The sequence below is a fragment of the Vicia villosa genome, linkage group LG5 (genome assembly GCF_029867415.1).
Source record: "Vicia villosa cultivar HV-30 ecotype Madison, WI linkage group LG5, Vvil1.0, whole genome shotgun sequence".
In the NCBI taxonomy this organism is placed as follows: Eukaryota; Viridiplantae; Streptophyta; class Magnoliopsida; order Fabales; family Fabaceae; genus Vicia; species Vicia villosa.
In genome coordinates, this window is record NC_081184.1 from 155422750 (window position 1) to 155442290 (window position 19541).

The 19541-nt window shown below is 34.3% G+C and overlaps 3 protein-coding genes across 4 annotated transcripts; 2 read left to right on the top strand and 1 right to left on the bottom strand.

The window, feature by feature from the left end:
* The first annotated feature begins 1891 nt into the window (after positions 1-1891).
* LOC131603361 (dynamin-related protein 4C-like) lies at positions 1892-4436 on the top strand. The gene has a single exon (XM_058875662.1). It carries the CDS (start codon positions 2131-2133, stop codon positions 4168-4170), a length of 2040 nt encoding a protein of 679 aa, XP_058731645.1. The 5' UTR covers positions 1892-2130; the 3' UTR covers positions 4171-4436.
* Positions 4432-10616, bottom strand: LOC131603359 (probable LRR receptor-like serine/threonine-protein kinase RFK1). 2 transcript variants are annotated; one of them, XM_058875660.1, is made up of 23 exons: positions 10329-10616; positions 10063-10237; positions 9770-9841; positions 9609-9677; positions 9457-9528; positions 9260-9331; positions 8949-9020; positions 8794-8865; positions 8600-8671; positions 8446-8517; positions 8287-8358; positions 8128-8196; positions 7857-7922; positions 7621-7683; positions 7340-7387; positions 7187-7230; positions 6504-7091; positions 6246-6395; positions 5999-6117; positions 5706-5916; positions 5388-5622; positions 5163-5313; positions 4432-5084 (listed from the first exon to the last, which is right to left on the bottom strand). In XM_058875660.1, exons 1-23 carry the CDS (start codon positions 10420-10422, stop codon positions 4713-4715), a joined length of 3030 nt encoding a protein of 1009 aa, XP_058731643.1. In that variant the 5' UTR covers positions 10423-10616; the 3' UTR covers positions 4432-4712. The 2 variants fall into 2 exon arrangements, with proteins under 2 accessions (XP_058731643.1, XP_058731644.1); XM_058875661.1 differs by having other exon boundaries at positions 10071-10237; positions 10329-10615.
* Positions 10617-16456: 5840 nt separating this feature from the next.
* LOC131605802 (seipin-2-like) lies at positions 16457-19472 on the top strand (the record flags this gene model as incomplete). The annotated part of the gene is made up of 2 exons (XM_058878112.1): positions 16457-17647; positions 18758-19472. Coding segments are annotated over 2 exons (1677 nt in total), but the record flags the coding sequence as incomplete, so codon positions are not given.
* Between the last annotated feature and the right edge of the window lie 69 nt (positions 19473-19541).

A 19541-nucleotide genomic window follows, 5' to 3' on the forward strand; every position in this document is an offset into this window, starting at 1 on the left:
AGCTTCTCCAAACGAACCTTACATTTTTGAATCATCACTCAAAAGGATGACTCCTGATTCAAAATCCTCATTGACAAAGGGGAAGGAATGCGATTCACACTCAATTCCCATTTTCGAAAACGAAGAAACGTTGCCCTTTGAGTCACTCTCAGTGATAATAGGGTTACCATTCATTGAAAGAAAATTGCGATAAATACTTGAGTAAAAGCTAAGGTGGAGAGAAGGTACCTTGAAATACGAAGGTGAAAGAGCTAAAGCAGATAAGAGGATTGAAAAGTCGAAGCTTTAATGCTTTGAAATTAAAAATGTACAACGACAGTTACTCTTTATGAAAAGTTCTCACAGATAAGAGGGAAAGACTCATATAGACAAAGGAAACTCAATCTACAAGATGGCAAAAAAGTTTCTCCATGATCTCTCTCCAACTTTATATAGGAAAAGGCAATCGAACATATCAGATTGAAAGCAGGAAATAAGGGTAAATCAACGCTCAGATTTCATCTGGAGAAGACAATCGTACTCAAGTGTACTCGAGTATACAGAAAGTTGTGTGATGTCACCCCATACCTTTTCAGGTCACGCTTAAAATAAAAATGGAAAAATGTTTCAATAATGGGATTACATTTAATGCTTACATCCCATCACGCTTTGGCAAAACCAAAGCGCCGCGTGCCAACCGACGTCTAAACAAACATCGTCAAAGGCTGACCACGACTACTGAAAGACTCCCCCGACATCAAACATGCCCAACGAGTCTTTGGGGCAACTGTTTTGTGTCGGCCAAAGACCCGGGATCCACTGCTCCGCGTTGGTCAAAGGCCTAATAACATAAGGCTCATTATCCAACATGCTCCATCAGGTCCAAGGTATAAATACCTTCGTAAAGGGTTTTCAGGTAAACAATCTTGAACCCTAAACTGACTTGGACGTTGAAGTGCTAACCATGTAGGTACCTCCCCAAGTCCACCATAACGGAGATAGAAAATACCGATTAACGATATCACATCAAAATCAATACATCTCATTCAAAAAGTATCATGATGACAATCTTCGATCCACGGTGTTGTCACGTCATAGTGCCTCGGAAGCTTCTCTCCGCAATTTCCGCAATCATCACCATTTTTGATTCCTCAACAGATAACCTTATAAAATAAAAATCCTATTTAAATACGGTAGATATAATTAAATACAATTGATATGATTAACTACAATTAAACCTATTTAAATAAAATGATATCTTCATTAATTATATAATGTACTCCTAATAGTAGTAATAAAATCCTTCTCTCAAAACTGTAGGGATAGGTACTTTTGTAGCTGTGACTATCTCTATCTTTTAAAATAAATTAACTCACTTACCAAAAAATTAAAATATAATAATTTAGAATTTGTTTATTGGTTATATAAAAAATTACATGGAGAAAAGACTTAATTTTATTTTTATCCCATGAATGTTATGCTTCTTTCTGCCTACAATGTTATTTTTGAGTGACTATGTTCAATATTATTGGGTACACCTATTTAACACTCCTTCTCATGGTTGATGGCCTCTGCACGGCAAAGTTCCGGCGCCTTCATGGTGGTTGGCCGCCTCCCACCACCAATTGTAATTAATTTACAAAATAAATAACTTCAAAAACAATTTTAAATAATAATTAAAAAAATATTTTATATTTAAATACTCCTTTTGGAGTGTCACCATATATAGGTGGTCATCAAAAATATCTTTTAAAAAATTGTCATATTAAGTCTTATAGATATTTGATTTAATAGGCACACATAGTAATGCAAATACATTAGCTATTACATTGCATTTTAAATTTTATTGGAATTGTAGGATCATATAGCTAGGAATTACGTTTTATTCTCCATGCGTGCATTTAGCGAGGAACCTTTCAATTGCACAAACATTGAAGACCCTCTTAGTAACAGCCAAACTGTAGTAACTCGTCCAATTCCACTGTAAATCTCAACTAAATTCCATTAACTGCAACATACCAAACGACCCTCTTTCCCTTCATTTCATTTTCCTCTTAATCATCAGCTTCTTTCTATAAATATGCATTTCATCTAAACCTCCATTCATTCATCTTATACACCTCACCTAAGTCTTTGTGTTGTATCCTCAAAATGGTTGTCACTTCAAAGAGAAGTACTACAAAAGCTACTGTTAGTTTTAACCACCGTGATGATTCATCCTCAGTTGCATTAGTCCATGTTGACCAACCTCAACCTCTTTCTGCTGTTGCACCTATTGTATCTTCTTATAATGAGAAGATACGTCCAGTTCTCGACGCTCTTGAAAATCTAAGGCGGCTAAACATCGCCAAAGAAGGAATTCAGCTTCCAACTATTGTTGTTGTTGGAGATCAATCATCTGGAAAATCCAGTGTCCTTGAATCTTTGGCTGGTATCAGCTTGCCGCGTGGACAAGGAATTTGCACAAGGGTGCCTTTGGTGATGAGGCTGCAGAATCATCCTGTTCCACATCCGGAACTCTTGTTAGAGTTCAATGGAAAAACTGTTTTCACTGATGAAGCAAATGTTTCTGATGCAATCAACATGGCTACTGAAGAGATTGCTGGTTCTGCTAAAGGGATTTCCAACACTCCTTTGACTTTGGTTGTGAAGAAGAATGGTGTTCCTGATCTTACCATGGTTGATCTTCCAGGTATAACTCGTGTTCCTGTTCATGGTCAACCTGATAATATTTATGATCAGATTAAGGATATTATCATGGAGTATATAACTCCTGAAGAAAGTATTATCTTGAATGTACTTTCTGCAACTGTCGATTTTACTACTTGTGAGTCTATTAGGATGTCGCAAACTGTTGATAGAACTGGTTTGAGGACACTTGCTGTTGTCACAAAAGCCGATAAATCACCTGAGGGTTTATTGGAGAAAGTTACTGCTGATGATGTTAACATAGGCCTAGGTTATGTTTGCGTAAGGAATCGGATTGGTGAGGAGTCTTATGAAGAAGCCAGAGAAGAAGAACAGAAGCTGTTTGACTCTCATTCGCTTCTTTCTAGAATTGACAAATCCATTGTTGGTATACCTGTTTTGGCTCAGAAGCTTGTTCAAGTTCAGGCTATGATAATTTCGAAAACTTTGCCTGAGATTATCAAGAAGATTAATGAGAAGCTTGCTTCTAATGCTAATGAGCTAGAGAATTTGCCTGCTAATTTATCTTCTGTTGCTGATGCTATGACTGCTTTCATGCATATCCTTGGTTTGACTAGAGATTCTCTGAAAAAGATTCTTCTCACTGGTGATTTCGAGGAATACCCTGAGGACAACCACATGCATTGCACTGCTCGCTTAGTGGAGATGCTTAATTTGTATGCTAATGATCTTGAAAGCTGTGATGAAAGTGATGCAAAAAAGAATTTTCTGATGGAAGAGATAAAGGTTCTGGAAGAGGCCAAGTGGATTGGTCTCCCAAATTTTATGCCTAGAACTGCTTTTCTAACTATACTGCAGAGAAAAGTTAAGGGCATTTCTTATATGCCGATTAACTTTGTTGATAATGTCTGGGACTATCTTGAATCTGTTGTGATTTCAGTTTTAAATCACCATTCTTCGAACTATTATCAGCTTCAAGTTTCCACTCGCAGAGCAGGCGAGAAACTGATTGCTAAGAAGAAGAAGAATTCAATCCAACATGTGTTGCAAGCTGTGGAGATGGAGAAGCTTACAGATTACACTTGTAACCCAGAGTACTTGCTCGAGTATAACAGGCTGGTAGCTCAACAAGAATCATTTATTAAGGAAGTTCTGAACGCTGAACCAAAGCCTACTCATGTTAAGCTTGAAGGGGTTGGTGAGATTGATGTTGTGAACCTGAGGAACTATCCTCATGTGCTAAGTCAGGCTTTTGATTTGAAGGCTAGGATGATTGCGTACTGGAAGATTGTTCTGAGAAGGCTTATTGATAGTATTGCTTTGCATTTGATGTTAAGCATCAATGAACTGATTAACAATGATTTGCAGAAGGAGATTTGTAATGATCTTTTGTCTTCAACTGGTGGTGGAATTGAGAGGTTGCTTGAAGAGTCTCCATCGATTTCTGGTAAAAGAGAGAAGCTTAGCAGAAGTGTTAAAGTTCTTAGAGAAAGTAAGGAGACTGTTACAAGAATTATGGACAGGATTGGAATCTATGATTAGAAGTTTTCTCCGAAGTTTCTGATCATAGTTGCTGGAGCTTTTATGAAGGTGTCTTTTATCATGCAGGTTTTTGTTTAAGAATAATTGTGGAACTTCCACTAGCATTTTCAAGGTTTAATGGTTTATTTTTGTTTGAGTTTTTGTTGATGCTTTTTCTAATAAACATTTTCTTCCCTTAATGCTTGGTATTATCTTTCCATTTTGTTTCTTCAATATCAAAAAATGAATAAGATCTATTCTACCCAAAAATTACACATGCAGTAACTCTTGAGCACAAGAGAGCTTTCTTGTAGTACATTGTTTTTACAAATATATACAGTGCTTAAGCCTCTCTCAAATAACTACATGACAACAGCAAAAAGGTACCCTTGTACAGTTGTAATCACCACTCAAGAATAATAAATAGAAATTTACATTAGACTCTAGTTGTGAACTCACCATAGCATGCGAATGAAGTGTTGGAAATGAAGCTAAATCTACAATCTGCCAAAATTTTGACCATTTTATGGTTAGGCTTCCTGAAATAATTAGACTTGCTGTACTCAAAGTTCGGAGGATATCTCATGAGTATCATTGCCTAACATCGAGGGAGTGCTATGTGTAAGGATTCCTGTTGAATCATCTGTTCGGCTTGTGCTCAAACTATGTCCTTCCTTGTTTTGATGGACGTCCCTCATTGCTTTAAATCTTAAATCTTCACTGTATGTGTTACCTTCTGGGATAACATCTGGAATGCTTATTCTTCCTTCAAGCATGTTTACAACCTCAGACATTGTAGGCCTTAGTGATGGCGATGTATTTGTACACAAGAGAGCTACTTTTATAGCATTTTTTGTTTCAGTTGGGTTTACGTCTAATCCCAACCTCTCATCAACCAGTTGCATTACGTTTTCAGTCCGTTCAAGATATAATGCCTGCAATGTTCAGTTTTGTTATAATGCTATGCGCAATGAAAATGACAAATGTTTCTATTGATGACTAAATTAAAATACCTTATCTAAAAGGCAAACACAATTATCACTTGGCATGTAATTGTTATTACTCTTTCCACTAATAGTTTCCAAGACCACGACTCCAAAACTGTAAACATCAGCCTTGTAATTCAAGTAACCCCATAAAGCATATTCCGGTGCCATATATCCTCTACAAAACATAGGTTATGATTCTTAGTCAAGAAGAAAATTAAAAGCTGAGTGATTGAGGGAGAGAGAACTGACATTGTGCCTGCCACTCGGGTAATGATATGAGTCTTATCTTCTTCGTCAAGCCTCGCCAACCCAAAATCTGATATTTTAGGGTTTAAGTTTCCATCCAGTAACACGTTAGTAGCTTTGATATCCCGATGAACAACCTTGAGTCTTGATTCTTCGTGAAGAAATGCTAGACCTTTTGCTATGCCAATGCAAATCCTAAGCCTTGATGGCCAATCAAGTTTAAGCCGATTTTCTGAACCTATAGAATGTGCAAGAAGAAGTCATACTCAGATTTCATAGAAATTTCTCATAATTACATTGTACTTGAAGTGTAAAACTCACTGAATAAAGCATGGGCCAAGCTATTATTTTCCATGTACTCATACACCAATATTAATTGATCCCCTTCAATGCAACATCCATGAAGTTTCACTAGATTAGGATGCTGAAAACAAGATATCATGCCTATCTCGTTTAAAAATTCACGGTTTCCCTGCCGAGACTTCGAGGAGAGCTGTTTGACTGCTACTAATGTACCATCAGATAATTGACCCTGCAATTCAACTGTTGTTTAGAAATTTACATGGAGATAAACCGAACTTTGTGTTTAGAAGGTAGTATTTTCACTCGAATACCTTGTAGACAGGACCAAAACCACCTTCCCCGACCTTATTAGCAGGACTGAATCCATCTGTGGCGGCTCTAATTTGTTTTAGTGTAAATGTCCTCATCTGAAAATCTTGCCCTTTGAAAACTATAAGATAAATATATAAAAAATAAATATTTCTGAGAACAATCGGGTTTATTCTATCTAGATAGTTCATTTACATGGTTGAAACTAAAATAAGTTATTATCTCCTATCCGTAATTCAAGAAACTCACCTTTTTCTCTTCTCTTAATTCCTTTAATGTAGCCTTTCCTCCAAAAAATGCCTACCACAATAAGGACTAGACATAAAGCTGTAACTCCAAACCCTACTCCAACGACTACTTTACGCCTCCCATTCTTTTGGTCTGAACAAGGTTTAGAATCTGGAAGAAAAACACGAGTTATTCTAGTTATCCGAAAAAACAGAAAATGTTACAGATTATTTTAGTCGGAACCATATTTAGTAAAAGTTAAAGCAAGATATCACTCACCTGAAACAATAGAGAAAGCTGAAATAAGAGGACCATAAACTCCATTAGCAGGAATCCTTGTAGTCCCCTTGCCAGCCCAGTAGAACCGAATCTCCAGAATACCGTCTGTTACAGTCACATTATATTTTGATAATGTATGCGGTTTTTGAGCAGGGTGTGACTGGTCTTCAATATTAAAATCCTTCCAAGCTAATACTCCTTGAACATAGATATTAAATAAGCGCTTCCCAAGACTTCTAAATGTTTTATCATTAGAAAATTGTATTTCTGCAAAGTGGAGATGCACAGTATATTTCCCATTTTCCAAGCAGTAGTGAAAATAAGTAAGCGTAATGGGAGCTGCACGAGCCGTTTTATATAATTCCGGCAAACTTGAAGACGACAGAGACCTGGAGTAACGTGTATTTTGGAAATCACCGTCATCCATGAAGTCCCCGGTGCTACTAAACCCCCAGTGGTTTCCAGCGTCATTAAAAAGTTTAGCAGCACCGCCTGCCACATATCCATCTCCAACATAGCGAATATCGCTATCATTTTCCCTCACATGTATATCCTTTCCTCCACAATTAACGTGTAAACAAGTTGAATCTGCACCGATAGAAAAAATAAGTTAGAAAAATACCGTAGAACAATTGTGCGTCAACCATGATGCCACTTCCAAAGATGGAATAATGTATACTTACATCTAGGACATTTGAAAGTTGTTGAACATGGAAGAATCCCTTGTCTGTCAAGAATCAAGAAAAACAGTGATATCAGTAATTGAACTCCATTTGTCGATATAACTTTTACTAAAATATTTAAAACAACGGAAAATTTAAAAGATAGGGTCTTACAATGCATTGGTCCCTAAAGAGCTCCGGAACATGTTTAGATTTAAATTCCTAATCAAGTTAAACACATTAAACATACGAATAACATTAGTTATATATACACAATTTTTGTTACAATATTTTTATACTACATCCCTTTAAGATAATAAAGACACATTCCAACACGCACTTTCTGTATATTTATTTTCCAAAACTAGAAAGAAGTGTGAAGAAAGTGTAAGAATTATGGTGTATAAATAACCAAATCCTAGGAATAATTATTGCAAAAGACTTCGAGTTCATACAGATTATCTCCACAAGACGATCTCTCAGGTCCTTGATATGTAAAGTTGTTGTAAGAAATATCACTGCACCCAAATATTAGAAGGAAAAAAAAGTGAGTGTGCTTCAATTTGGATTTCTAGCTATCTCCCTTGATCCACTAATCGAAAGAATAACAGCTCAAACACACTTAAATTTCAGCATTAAACAACACTACTTTTCAATGTTTAAGTTGAAATGACTGAGGCAAGAAACATACACATTGCTTCCTGCCATCAACACTGAGTCAGGTACGCTACCACTTAGCTTGTTGCCAGTTAACAAGCTGAAAAGAAGCAATTGAAACTTGATTACAATTAGCACTTCAACTCTTATGCATCAATACAATATATATTTCAAACTAAAGAATATACTGTGATACTAGTACTACTAATGCACATAAATATGCATATAGCTGTTACTTTAATATCATACTATACACAATTACAATACAATACAATATATTTTGAAATTTAGAGAAGTGTACTTACAGAAATCTCAAATGTCCCACATGAGCCCTCGCTGGAATTTCACCAAACAAATTATTGAAACTGAGATCCCTGTAAAAGTTTTTAAAATAGTATAAATTTCCATGGTTATGAAGTCTGGAAAACAAGGTTAAACATATAAATTTCAAATGGTTTACTTACAACATGTCCAACTCCTTCATTGTCCAAATATAGCTAGGAATCTCTCCGGTAATATTGCAATTCCTCAAAACCCTATATTAAAAAGTCTGAGTTAGTTTAAATCAAACAACAATAGAAGATAAACGTACCAGTTAGTTTTTAACATAAAACCAAACATACAATCTTATCATTCCTGTCATGTTGCTTAAAATAGGAATATCCTGACTTGGACCATTCATGTCACTAATCCTCCTGTATATAAAACCGGTAAGATGAATTAGGGGGAGAACATTAAGGAAACTAAAAATTAGTAGGCTTTTTGGTTTTCACTTACAGTCGAGATAAATTAGTCAAAAGCGATATATTTGACGGGATAGGTCCCTCCAGTCCACTTGCATGCATTTCTCTTCAATGATGTACATTATAATTAGAATATCAATTTAAAGATAAACATAAAGTAGGCATGTATCTATTGTGTAAAGTTAGAAAGATATTGGAAGAGAAGAAAAAAAGTGATTGCAATCTCACAGTCTCTGAAGCTGTTTCCAATTCTGTATGAAGCTCGGTATTTTTCCGTTGAAACTATTATCATTTATCCTACTGCAATACACCAAAAATTGGTATTCATCGGGGAAAGTGTCTATATTTATTTTCTGAGAAAAAACAGTTAAATCAGAACTTACAAATCTGTCAAATTCTGTAACTGAGAAAATGTCACTGGTAAGTTCCCAGACAATTTATTGGATGATAAAAACCTGTGCAGGTAATATTGCACATAAAAACCACCAAATTGTTTGATTTTTCAAATCAAATATGTTATAATGAAGCACTAACACAAACACAGACACGACACTGATACATAAACATTCATAATAATTTAAGAAAATGAGAGTGATAGAATGTAAGTTCATGTGTCAATTGAGTCAATGTCAGATACCGAAGTGCTGGTGCTACATACTTATAAAAGTAAAACACATGAATCTCATTTTCTTACAAATACTGAAGGTTAAATAGACTTCCAAGTTCAGCGGGAACAAGACCGGAAAATTGGTTTGCTTCAAGGTTCCTGATTTAAGGCCATAGTAAACAAATAAAAATTAAAGATATCGACAAGAATGTAAAATAATGCACACTTAGATCAACACAAATCCTCAGAAGATAAAAATGAGAAAAAATATATACAAGACTTACAAGAATGTTAGAGTGGTAATATTTCCCAACTCCTTAGGAATCTCCCCGGACAAACGATTAACAAGTAGCGAGCTGCATAAAACGTCGTATTCATTTAATACAAAAGGCAAGTATAACTGAATGAAAACTAAAATCATTTGATATGAACTTACATTGAAGTTAATTCAATCGAACCCCATTCCTTTGGAATCGTACCATTTAGGTAGTTATAAGCAAAATCACTACAACGAATTGAGAACACATTTCATTTCAATCAGCAATACAATTAATGAAACTAAATTTTAATCTTCTCTAAGGTGTTCATAGTTCTTACACTACTTTGAGGTATGGAAGCTTAACCAATTGAGGCGGAAGCGAGCCGGGAAGGCTGTACCCCTTGAATTCACTAAACAATGGAAATTCATATTTCAGAAAAATCAATGTTAATTGTTAAAAAATGTAGTTAGGCCAAACTCAATCCTACAAAACCGGCTCGAAATGTGAGAATTGTCCCGGCTTATAAGGACATGTTGAGGTCATATACTATCCGAAATGAACACTTAACATTAACAAAGAATATTTCATATATATAAAGTATATGAAAATAGAAGATTGAAGGTTTATTACATCCTTACTACGTGACAGAAGGTATCATTTTGAGAAGAGCAATCACAAGCAATGCTGCTTTGGGATCCATCAGGTGGCTTTTGAGTTAAACCAAGCATTTGAATTTGACATGAATCACCATCAAATTTCCAATAGGTTGAACCCATTGTACTAGTGATTTCTTCAAGAGCATCAACTGTGATAAATAAAGTATGGATCAAGCAACATGTATGATTGTTAACAAGATAAAAACTAGTATAGAACTAAAATGGAAAAGTGACTCTTACGCTCTTGCTGAGGAAGTTTAGATTGTGCATAATCAAAGAAAGTGAAACAAGTAAATGTTATGATTGAGAGAGCAAAGAAGATCTTAGATAGCATCTTCAAAGAATAGTTATGTTATGATAAGCAAGTAAGTAGGAAGAAGAAGGTGAATAGATTGGTTATTTTGGGTTCAAAACTTCATTGAGAAATTGGGCAAGGAGAGAGAATATGCATGTACTGTTGTTACACTTTATTTTGTTGAAATTTCAATGGTGGATAACTAAAAGCAAGCACATAGACTTCATTTGTGTTAGGACACTTATTTTTATTTAAGACACTAAGCACACAGACATAGTGTAGTGTACGACAAATCTATACAAAAATGACAGAAATAGATAAACTATGTCTTGGGACCATAAAAAGTACACACGGAAATACTAGAACCACTCATCTCCATGGCTCCATTACAATCATTTAAAATTAAATAAATTTTATTTAATCTTTTTTATATTTTTTAATTATTTAAAAAACTTATTTTTATTTATTAAATATTTATGTACTTTATATTTAATTATATAATTTTTAATTCAACTTAAAAGAAATGAGCATACCTGGTTATAAATTTTTTTAATATTTCACTTATTAAAAAAATTTATACTTAATTATTTTTGTTTTTTTTAAATAAATTATTAACAAGAGCTAATTATTTCAACGTAAGAAAGGTCTTGTTAAGTCAACTTAGTTGTACAAGTGTATTAGATGTAAAGTGACAAGTTCGAACCTGCGACATTTCATTTGTTCACTTTAAAAGCGTGAACTCTAGTTACTAAACTACAAGTTAAAAAAGAAATAGACAGGAAGAAATATGATACACTAACCTTATTTATTATGCTTTAAATGCAACTTAAGTAAGTTAGAGAACTTGTAATGTATATGTTAATTGTTATTTTACACATATAGAAAACATATACATATATGCAAGCGAGCATTGCAAATCAAGATCCAAAAATCATGTTAGGCATAATGTCTCAACACTAATATAGAAATTAATAATGCTAGACTACTAATGACCGCTAATTATAATTTGATTTTGTCATGACATGATCCAAGACATAAGGGATTATGTTTCTAACTCCCCCTGGTGGTGAGAGAATCACCCCAAATTTATCTCTAAGTTGATTGAATCGTGTATGGCTTAAGGACTTAGGGAGACGATCAACAATCTGATCAGTTGTAGGAACATAGGCAACAACAATATCATTTCGTAGCACTTGATCTCTAACATAGTGGACATCTATTTCAATATGTTTTGAGTTCAGCAAGTAGTGATCGAGTCCCTACTCAGAGGCTAAATCAGATAGTGCTCTATTCACATTTTGTATTTGATCTTAAGACTACCTTTTGTTTTCTTGAGGACCAAGAAACAAGATTTTCACCAGGAGTTTGAGACTATTGTAATAGGTTTGGGCACTTAGCTAAATATTGTTGGTCAAACAAAAAAGAAGCTAAAATAACGAGAGGAGGTTATAGTTTATTTTGTTTACTTAGTTATTAAGTTTATTTTTGTTAGCACCTACGTGACAACCCTAATTTTCTGTATATAAATAGACTAACAATTATCATTTAATATATGCAATCTTTTACATCAAGCGTTGCATAGCATTTATTCTCTCATTCTTTTGTGTTTCATAAAAGTGCACTAAGAAGGTTCCGTACTTAAATTTTTTTAATCACCATAGTTTTAACACATTAATTACTAATTTGTTGTGCACACATATATACTCATCGTTAGTTTTTTTTATCAGTTGAAATATTTTAGTCTTCAAAAATGAATTGCACATCTCTGATAACAAACAATATTAACATTAATTTAACTTCAAAATTTGATTCTAATAAAACTAAAAACAAAAATCACAACAAAAGTTAGCTTGTTTTCCACAATTGGTCAAACAAATAACAAAGCATGTATGTCTTCCACAAATGAGTTCCAAAACTAATAATCGACGTATTTCAGGATGAGGATGAAATCAAATCAACCACTTTTTTTTGCTGGTCTTTTCGATGGACCAATGAGTATGACTATGAATATTACTTTCATGCATCATACATGTATTATTATTGTACAAGCTGTGTTTATAACATGTCAAAGAACCAATGAGTATGACTATGAATATTACTTCCATGCATCATACATGTATTATTATTATTTTTTTTATAACATCATACATGTATTATTATTGTTTGCACAAGTTGTGTTTAAAACATGTCAAAGATGCATTCATTTTGAATCAATCATTTCAAGTCAAATACTATTAACGGAGCTTTATTTTGTCGACATAATTGGAATGTTAATAACGCTAACCACATAGGAAGGAAGGAGTATATCATTGCTGAAGCGACAGCTAGTGCTCAATATTGACTAAGGACCAAATAAAAAGGCCTTCAATAATTTATTTCTTAATTATAAAATTCTTCCACACACCTTTAATTTGTGTTTAATGGAGCAAATGGACTATAACACTTTTCATCGACTCAAAATCGAACTCAAGGCAATGAAGCACATAAACTATAACAGTTTACATCAAGTCAAAACGAGTTTTGTGTCAAAAAATAAATATTAATTGTATTTAAGTATTCAAAAAAGAAAAAAAAATTTAAGGAGAAAAACAATTTCTTTATCTTTCACCACACATAAAAGAGAAAACGAAATCACCAATCGTTAATTGGTCCAGTGGTGATTGGCGCTCGACTTGGTAGGTCGAACCACTGATCCCCCGCAACTGCGATCGGGAGGGGGATGAAATCACTTGATGCCAAAACTCGCCCCCGAACCGGACTAAACCGGTGGTATAAAGAAAAAAAAAAAAGAGAAAACGAAATCCATGCTTACTACTTCTTCTTCATTCTTCAATTGCTAATTTTGTCTTTTTTTAAAATCTAATTTGTTTATATATATTCTTCAATAGCAAAATGACATATGTCGTAAACATTTGTTTTATTATGAGTAACAAATGGATACAAAAGAGACGTATGTGTCATTTTATGAGTAGATAAATGACCTAGCCTAATATAACAAAGAGATGATAAGCAAATTGAAAAACTATATTGAAATGCATCTAATATGTTTACATTTTTCGGAGACCGAGGGATGGTATAGTTGGTATGGTTTGTGTGCTTGTTCTATATCTTTAACTCATTTACTTGTTTAACCAAGCCAATCATCTTCAAAAACCTCATATGCTATATGTGACATGTATTATTTATAAAGTAGATGATACATTCTAAGGATTAACACAATTTTGAAACAGATATCAAATTTAATATAAAATCAGGTGAATACAAAATATTGGTAATGTATAGATTTTGTGAGAATTGCACATTACCAGCATAACAAATTTGAACTGAATTTTCATTAGGAAAATGACCTTTGATAGGCCTAATGCTATAAAACGACTCTAAATAATGCTTGGAATATATATATATATATATATATATATATATATATATATATATATATATATATATATATATATATATATGATGATTTGCTCTTGAATCAATAAGCCATAAATTGAACTTGTTACTCGTATAACAAGTAATTACACTAGGAATACCAAAGGGATGTTACTCATCTGATGAAGGCCCCAAATGAGTTGAATTTGAAGTGTTTAACTAATTTGATCTTGAACCAATACTAGGATTTGTTGTAGGAATCAAATTTTCTTAAGCAAACATACAAGCTGATAATATTTCTCTTGAGTTTGATAAGAAACATTAGATTCTTGTTGATTTGAATCTAGAACTGGACTTGATTATTGAGAATCATTAGCACTACACTTATAGGTATTGGTAGAGGATAAAGATTTGTTAACACGAGGGCGACCATGTTTGTTTAACAAAATTAAGTTATGTGGCCATATTTGCGACAATGAGTGCAATATTTGGAACTACTCTTGTCATTTCCTCCATAAGTGATTTCTCTTCCTCGATCATAACCTTTATTAGCATCATAAGCATCATTGAGAATTGTGTACTCATCAACCACAATGGTAGGATGATGTTGCTTTCTTTCATAGCTACTAGAGAGTAAACTTTGTTGATTAAAGGTATGGAGTACATTAACAAAACTTGAGTTTTGACCACTAAAAATTGCTCATTAAAACCTTTTAGGATTTTCTCTAAAAGCGCGAGCTTTTTGGCCTCTGTTTCTACCTTTTTAAGGGTGTCTTCTAGTGTATCTCGCTCTTTAACTAGTTGTTTCACTATCGTGCCATTTGGCGATAGATTCCTTCGTCATATGAAGTTTTACCTTCAGTTTTCCCACAACTTTCACGTGGTTCTCACGAAGGACTCGCTCCATCAACAAGCCCATAAGCATATCATTCTCCACCATATCAGACAACTTTTGAGGCATCATCTAACGGATGGCCTGATAATGGCCAAGAAAATTTTCACGAAAGGGGAGGCAAGCATCTGTAAAATTTATTTCATCAAAAGCCCACGATGAGGATTGTTTGGGCACGTCATCCCAAATTGGTGAACTAGTTTCCTGTTGGCCATATTCGCTTTCTTTTAAGACTATAACAATATTGTCCTTTGGGGCCGGATAGAGAATAACCCCCACCTTGCTTCAAGGTTTTAAAGGGGTGAGTCTCACAGAGGGTGTTACCTTCAAAATGTATCTTGCCTCCTTTTGTGATAAAGCCACCATTGTGACTCTTTGGGCTGTCATTAAATTTCTCTTGACACTTAGCCTTCTTCTTGTTAAGGCAAGGTGTCCTCTCAGCGAATGGGATATACGACATTATTTTTTTTTTAAAAGGAAAAAGAAAGCTATAAATAACTAAGGGAGTAAAGAATCCTAACAAACTGATGATTACTATTGTCTCAAACTTACACACATATTTATCTATCTCGTTATCTTTTCCCTTATCTAATTCAATCTCCCTCTCTTTCGAATAATAATAAAATAAAACTGAGAATATTTTAGTAAATATATTAATTTATTAAATATCAAAACTCACATTCAATCTCTCTCTCTCTCTCTCTCTCTCTCTCTCTCTCTCTCTCTCTCTCTCTCTCTCTCTCTCTCTCTCTCTCTCTCTCTCTCTCTCTCTCTCTCTCTCGTATTCTCCTAATTCAGAGGGACGCAAAAAATATGATTTGGAGAGATTTTGCTCCCCTCTCCTCCCAAAAATTGAACCAAACACATTTTATTATATATCCTCCCCTCAATGTGCCTCGAACCAAACACACCCTTAAGTTTTTGTGCTTTAGTACTTGTTACTAGGGGTGTTCGCAGTGTAGTTTGGGCGGTTTTGACCCTAAAAATCATTTGAACCGCAAGAGAAAAAATGTGTGGTTCGATTTGGTTTGATTGACTTTCAAAAATAAAACCGAACCAAACCAAACTAATGCGGTTTGAGTTGATTCGGTTGATTCGATTTTTTACAAAAAAAATTATTGAGTCATACATACACATATGGAGAAAAAAATATAATTTTGTGTTTAATAATTCATACATTACCATAAAAAATTTTATAATTGTCAAAATAAATTTATAATTTAATGCATAAAAATATTACAATTTTATCTTAAGTCTAAAGAATTATATACATGAAATTACATTAGTAAAATAATATACAAATAATACTGTAAAATATATTTTGTCAAAATAGTAGTTATAAATGCATAATATTTTGTTTTTAGATGATATATAAATTAAAATGAATATCATAAAAAATGATAAAATATACGCATAATACAAATTGATTTCTCTAAAAAAAAAATTAAAGAAATATATATTGGTTAGTAAGATTTTGTAATATAATAGTTTAATTTGGTTTGCAAAATACGCAAACCAAAATGAACGTGCGGTTCGGTTAGAAAATGAGTTAAACACATCCGAACCAAATGTGATATTTTATGATTTTAATTGATTTTTTTTTGTTTATCATCATCGGTTTAGTCCGGTTCAGTGGTCTGACATCAAATAGTTTGATTTTACAATTTTATGCTGGATCGGTTCGATTTTTAACACCTTTTTTTATTACTATAATTTTATTTGACTTATTAAAAAAAAATTAAGATCCAAAATAAATGAAAATTAAACTTGTTTTTTTTGCTTTTGTTTTTCTTGGTGAATATAATTTTTGTTTTGGTATATACTTTTCTTCTTGAGAAAGAAAATCATCAATTCCATACCCCTATTTGCATTTTACACCGTCAGCTCACAACCTCCTCAATTCGTGCCTCCAAAAATGAACAACCATTAGAAACTTCACAGTCTTCAATGGACACAAACTCCCAATACGACGACGTTTTCTTCGACGCCTCTCACCAATGCCCTTTCCACCATTGCTCCGGCACCACCCACCATACCATGCCAGAATCTCCCCCTTCCTCTTCCGGTCAATGCGACCCTGACCCACTCTCTTCACCTTCCTCCACCAAACTCCGTCGCCGTTCATTTCACCGTCCATTACCGGATAAAGAATCTCCCGACACCGTTTCCGGCACCAATTTGAATAACCCGGAAATAACCAAGAGTCAAAATCATGCAGTTTTGAAGGAAATTGAGAATTTTTCCGAGGAAGGGAAATTTCATTTGTCTCCATCTCCGAGTGGTGTTATCGGAGAAGATATAAACGATGAATCGACGTTAACTACAGTTACACACGACGAGACACTCGGTGATTCAGCTGAGTCACCGGGTGAACTCAACGATTTATCTTCGAATTTACTTGATTATGCAACGGGATTGGTGATTAGGTTAATCATGTTTCAAATTAGGGTTTTCTTTATGTTAATGAAGTCTCCGGTTTCATTCATGTTTCATGCTTGGATGTTTTGTATAGACCCTTTTGGAACAATGAGAAAAGGGAAAGTTTTTTACTTGTGGATTTTCAGTAAGGTTTGGAGTTGGGTTTGTGAGTTCATTGGTCCTTCAGCGCTTCGATGGTTGAACGAAAATAAGTCGTTTTGGAACGTTGCGTTTCGTTGTGGATGGGGTTTCTTGTGGTCAATGTATGTTTGTTGCATTTTGTTTGGACTTTTGGTTTCATCGCTTGTGTTTAGTGGGTTTTTGGTGAAGGGTTTGGTGGAAAAGCCGTTTCAGATGAAGCAAGTTTTGAATTTTGATTATACTAAACAGAGTCCTGTTGCATTTGTTCCTATAACATCGTGTTCTGGTGTTGGTGGTGAGGATCGGACGGATGAGAATGACATTGCTGTTGATAGGTGGGTGAATAAAAGGGTTATCCCTTCTAAACAAAAAGTGCAGCTCACTGTTTCATTGCTAGTGCCGGAGTCGGGATACAACACAAAACTTGGTGTCTTTCAGGTACCTTACCTAGCTATATGATTAAGTTCATTCTAAAGAGCCATTGGTTTGACATGGTTATGCTTGTCTTTACCTTCTAGTTATGATGTTTTACTTTTTTACTAGCTCTACATGTTCTATTTGTATGAATGGGGAAGGTTATGATGTTTTACTTAATTACTAGCATTAATATGATCTTTATGTTCTCTAGTGTATGCTTTTGAAAATAGTTTTGTACGGAATCTTCGTAGGTTTGAGTAGTAACTTGGTGCTAGTTCCAGTTCACAATGGTATATTACTACTGTGGGTTAAAAAGTATGTCGTGTACATGATACTAATAGAGATCAAAGCATCTCTTTACCATTTAGCAGAGATGATGACGTTGCGTTGGATGTGTGGCAACTTGGCAAGATTAGACATCATAAGATTAGAAATGACAATATTAGAGAGAGTGCTGGTGCAACACCTATAATAGAAAAGATGGTGGAAAATAGACTTAGATGGTGGCGTGTAGAGAGAAAACCGGTGGATTCTGTGGTATTGAGAGTAGATAAGATGGAGAGGCGTCAAACAACTAGAGGTAGAGAAAGACCTAAAAAAAACTATGAAAGAAGTTATTAAGAAAAAGCTCGTGATTAACGATTTGGGTAGAAGCATGGTCTTGGATATATCATTATGACGGAAATTGATCCATGTAGCTGACCTCACTTAGTGGGATAAGGCTTTGTTGTTGTTGTTGAATAGAATTCAACTGGACAATAGCCTAATTCTTGGTTCCCTCATCAATGATTTGTGCCAAATTGCTTTTCATGGAAACTTTGTGTTGGAGACTGAGATCTTTGGTAATGCCTTTAACTAAAGTGTTTCTTTGGCACGCCATTTCTGTTTATCTACTTTGTTTCCTACAATTGAAGTGTTGATGCTTTAAAATAACAGTTAGGTTTATTAGACAAAGAAGGGGATTAAATGTAGTTGTGGGCTGTTTATTAATCATGGTTTCTTTGAACATATATAGGTGCATTTTGTAAAAACCGTCATTACCTGGTTAAGGAATTTTGATTCAATAATAATTGCAGTTCATTATTACCCGTTGCTTGCTTGCTTATGAGTTCTTCTTTGGCACTTTTATAGATCAGGGTAGACTTCTTATCTTCTAACGGTAAAATAATAACAAGTTCGAGGCAACCTTGCATGTTAAGATTCAGAAGTGAGCCTATCCGCCTAGTCACGACTTTCCTCAAGATTGTTCCGCTGCTTACTGGTTATATATCAGAGACTCAGACCCTGGATGCCAAGATGAATGATTTTGTTGAAGGGGATGTACCTACTTCATGCTTAAAAGTAACCCTTGAACAGCGAGCAGAATATCTACCTGGAGGTGGCATTCCTCAAATATATGATTCATCTATATTAGTTGAATCAAAACTTCCTTTGATCAAGAGGGTTTTATGGTATTGGAAGATTAGCTTATTTATATGGATTGCGATGATGGTATTCGTGATGGAGCTGCTCTTTGTTCTTGTGTGCTGTTGGCCTATGATTATTCCAAGAACCAGACAAAGGAGTGGTTCTGCTCGCCGTACTAGTAGCCAAAACAATCTCCAGGCATCGAGTTGAGTCTAGTTCTTTTCCTAGTTCTTCTGACATGTAGATGAGTAGATCCATGTTCTAACTTAAATTCTTTCATTCTTCATTTCTTCTTCTTCAAAGTTTCTTCCCCAATCACATTGTACATGTTTAATTTCACAGTGTATAATACATATCAAGATGCAAACATGTGTTATTAGCAGGTGTGTGTAATAAGTATCAACATGTAAATTTTATATTTGATAGAGATTGATGAAAATATATCCCTAAAACCTTAAATACATAGTTTCAAGTTTCAACAAGAACTAATAATGTCATTGTTCAACTT

Excerpts from the sequence above, each read along its gene's own strand:
- LOC131603361 (XM_058875662.1), top strand. The coding sequence starts at position 2,131 with ATGGTTGTCACTTCAAAGAGAAGTACTACAAAAGCTACTGTTAGTTTT.
- LOC131603359 (XM_058875660.1), bottom strand. The coding sequence starts at position 10,422 with ATGCTATCTAAGATCTTCTTTGCTCTCTCAATCATAACATTTACTTGT. Across the intron at positions 8,359-8,445 it reads ATGACAGGAATGATAAGATT|GGTTTTGAGGAATTGCAATA; the intron begins GTATGTTTGGTT and ends TTTTTAATATAG. Across the intron at positions 7,092-7,186 it reads AACTTTCAAATGTCCTAGAT|ATTCAACTTGTTTACACGTT; the intron begins GTAAGTATACAT and ends CTATCGGTGCAG.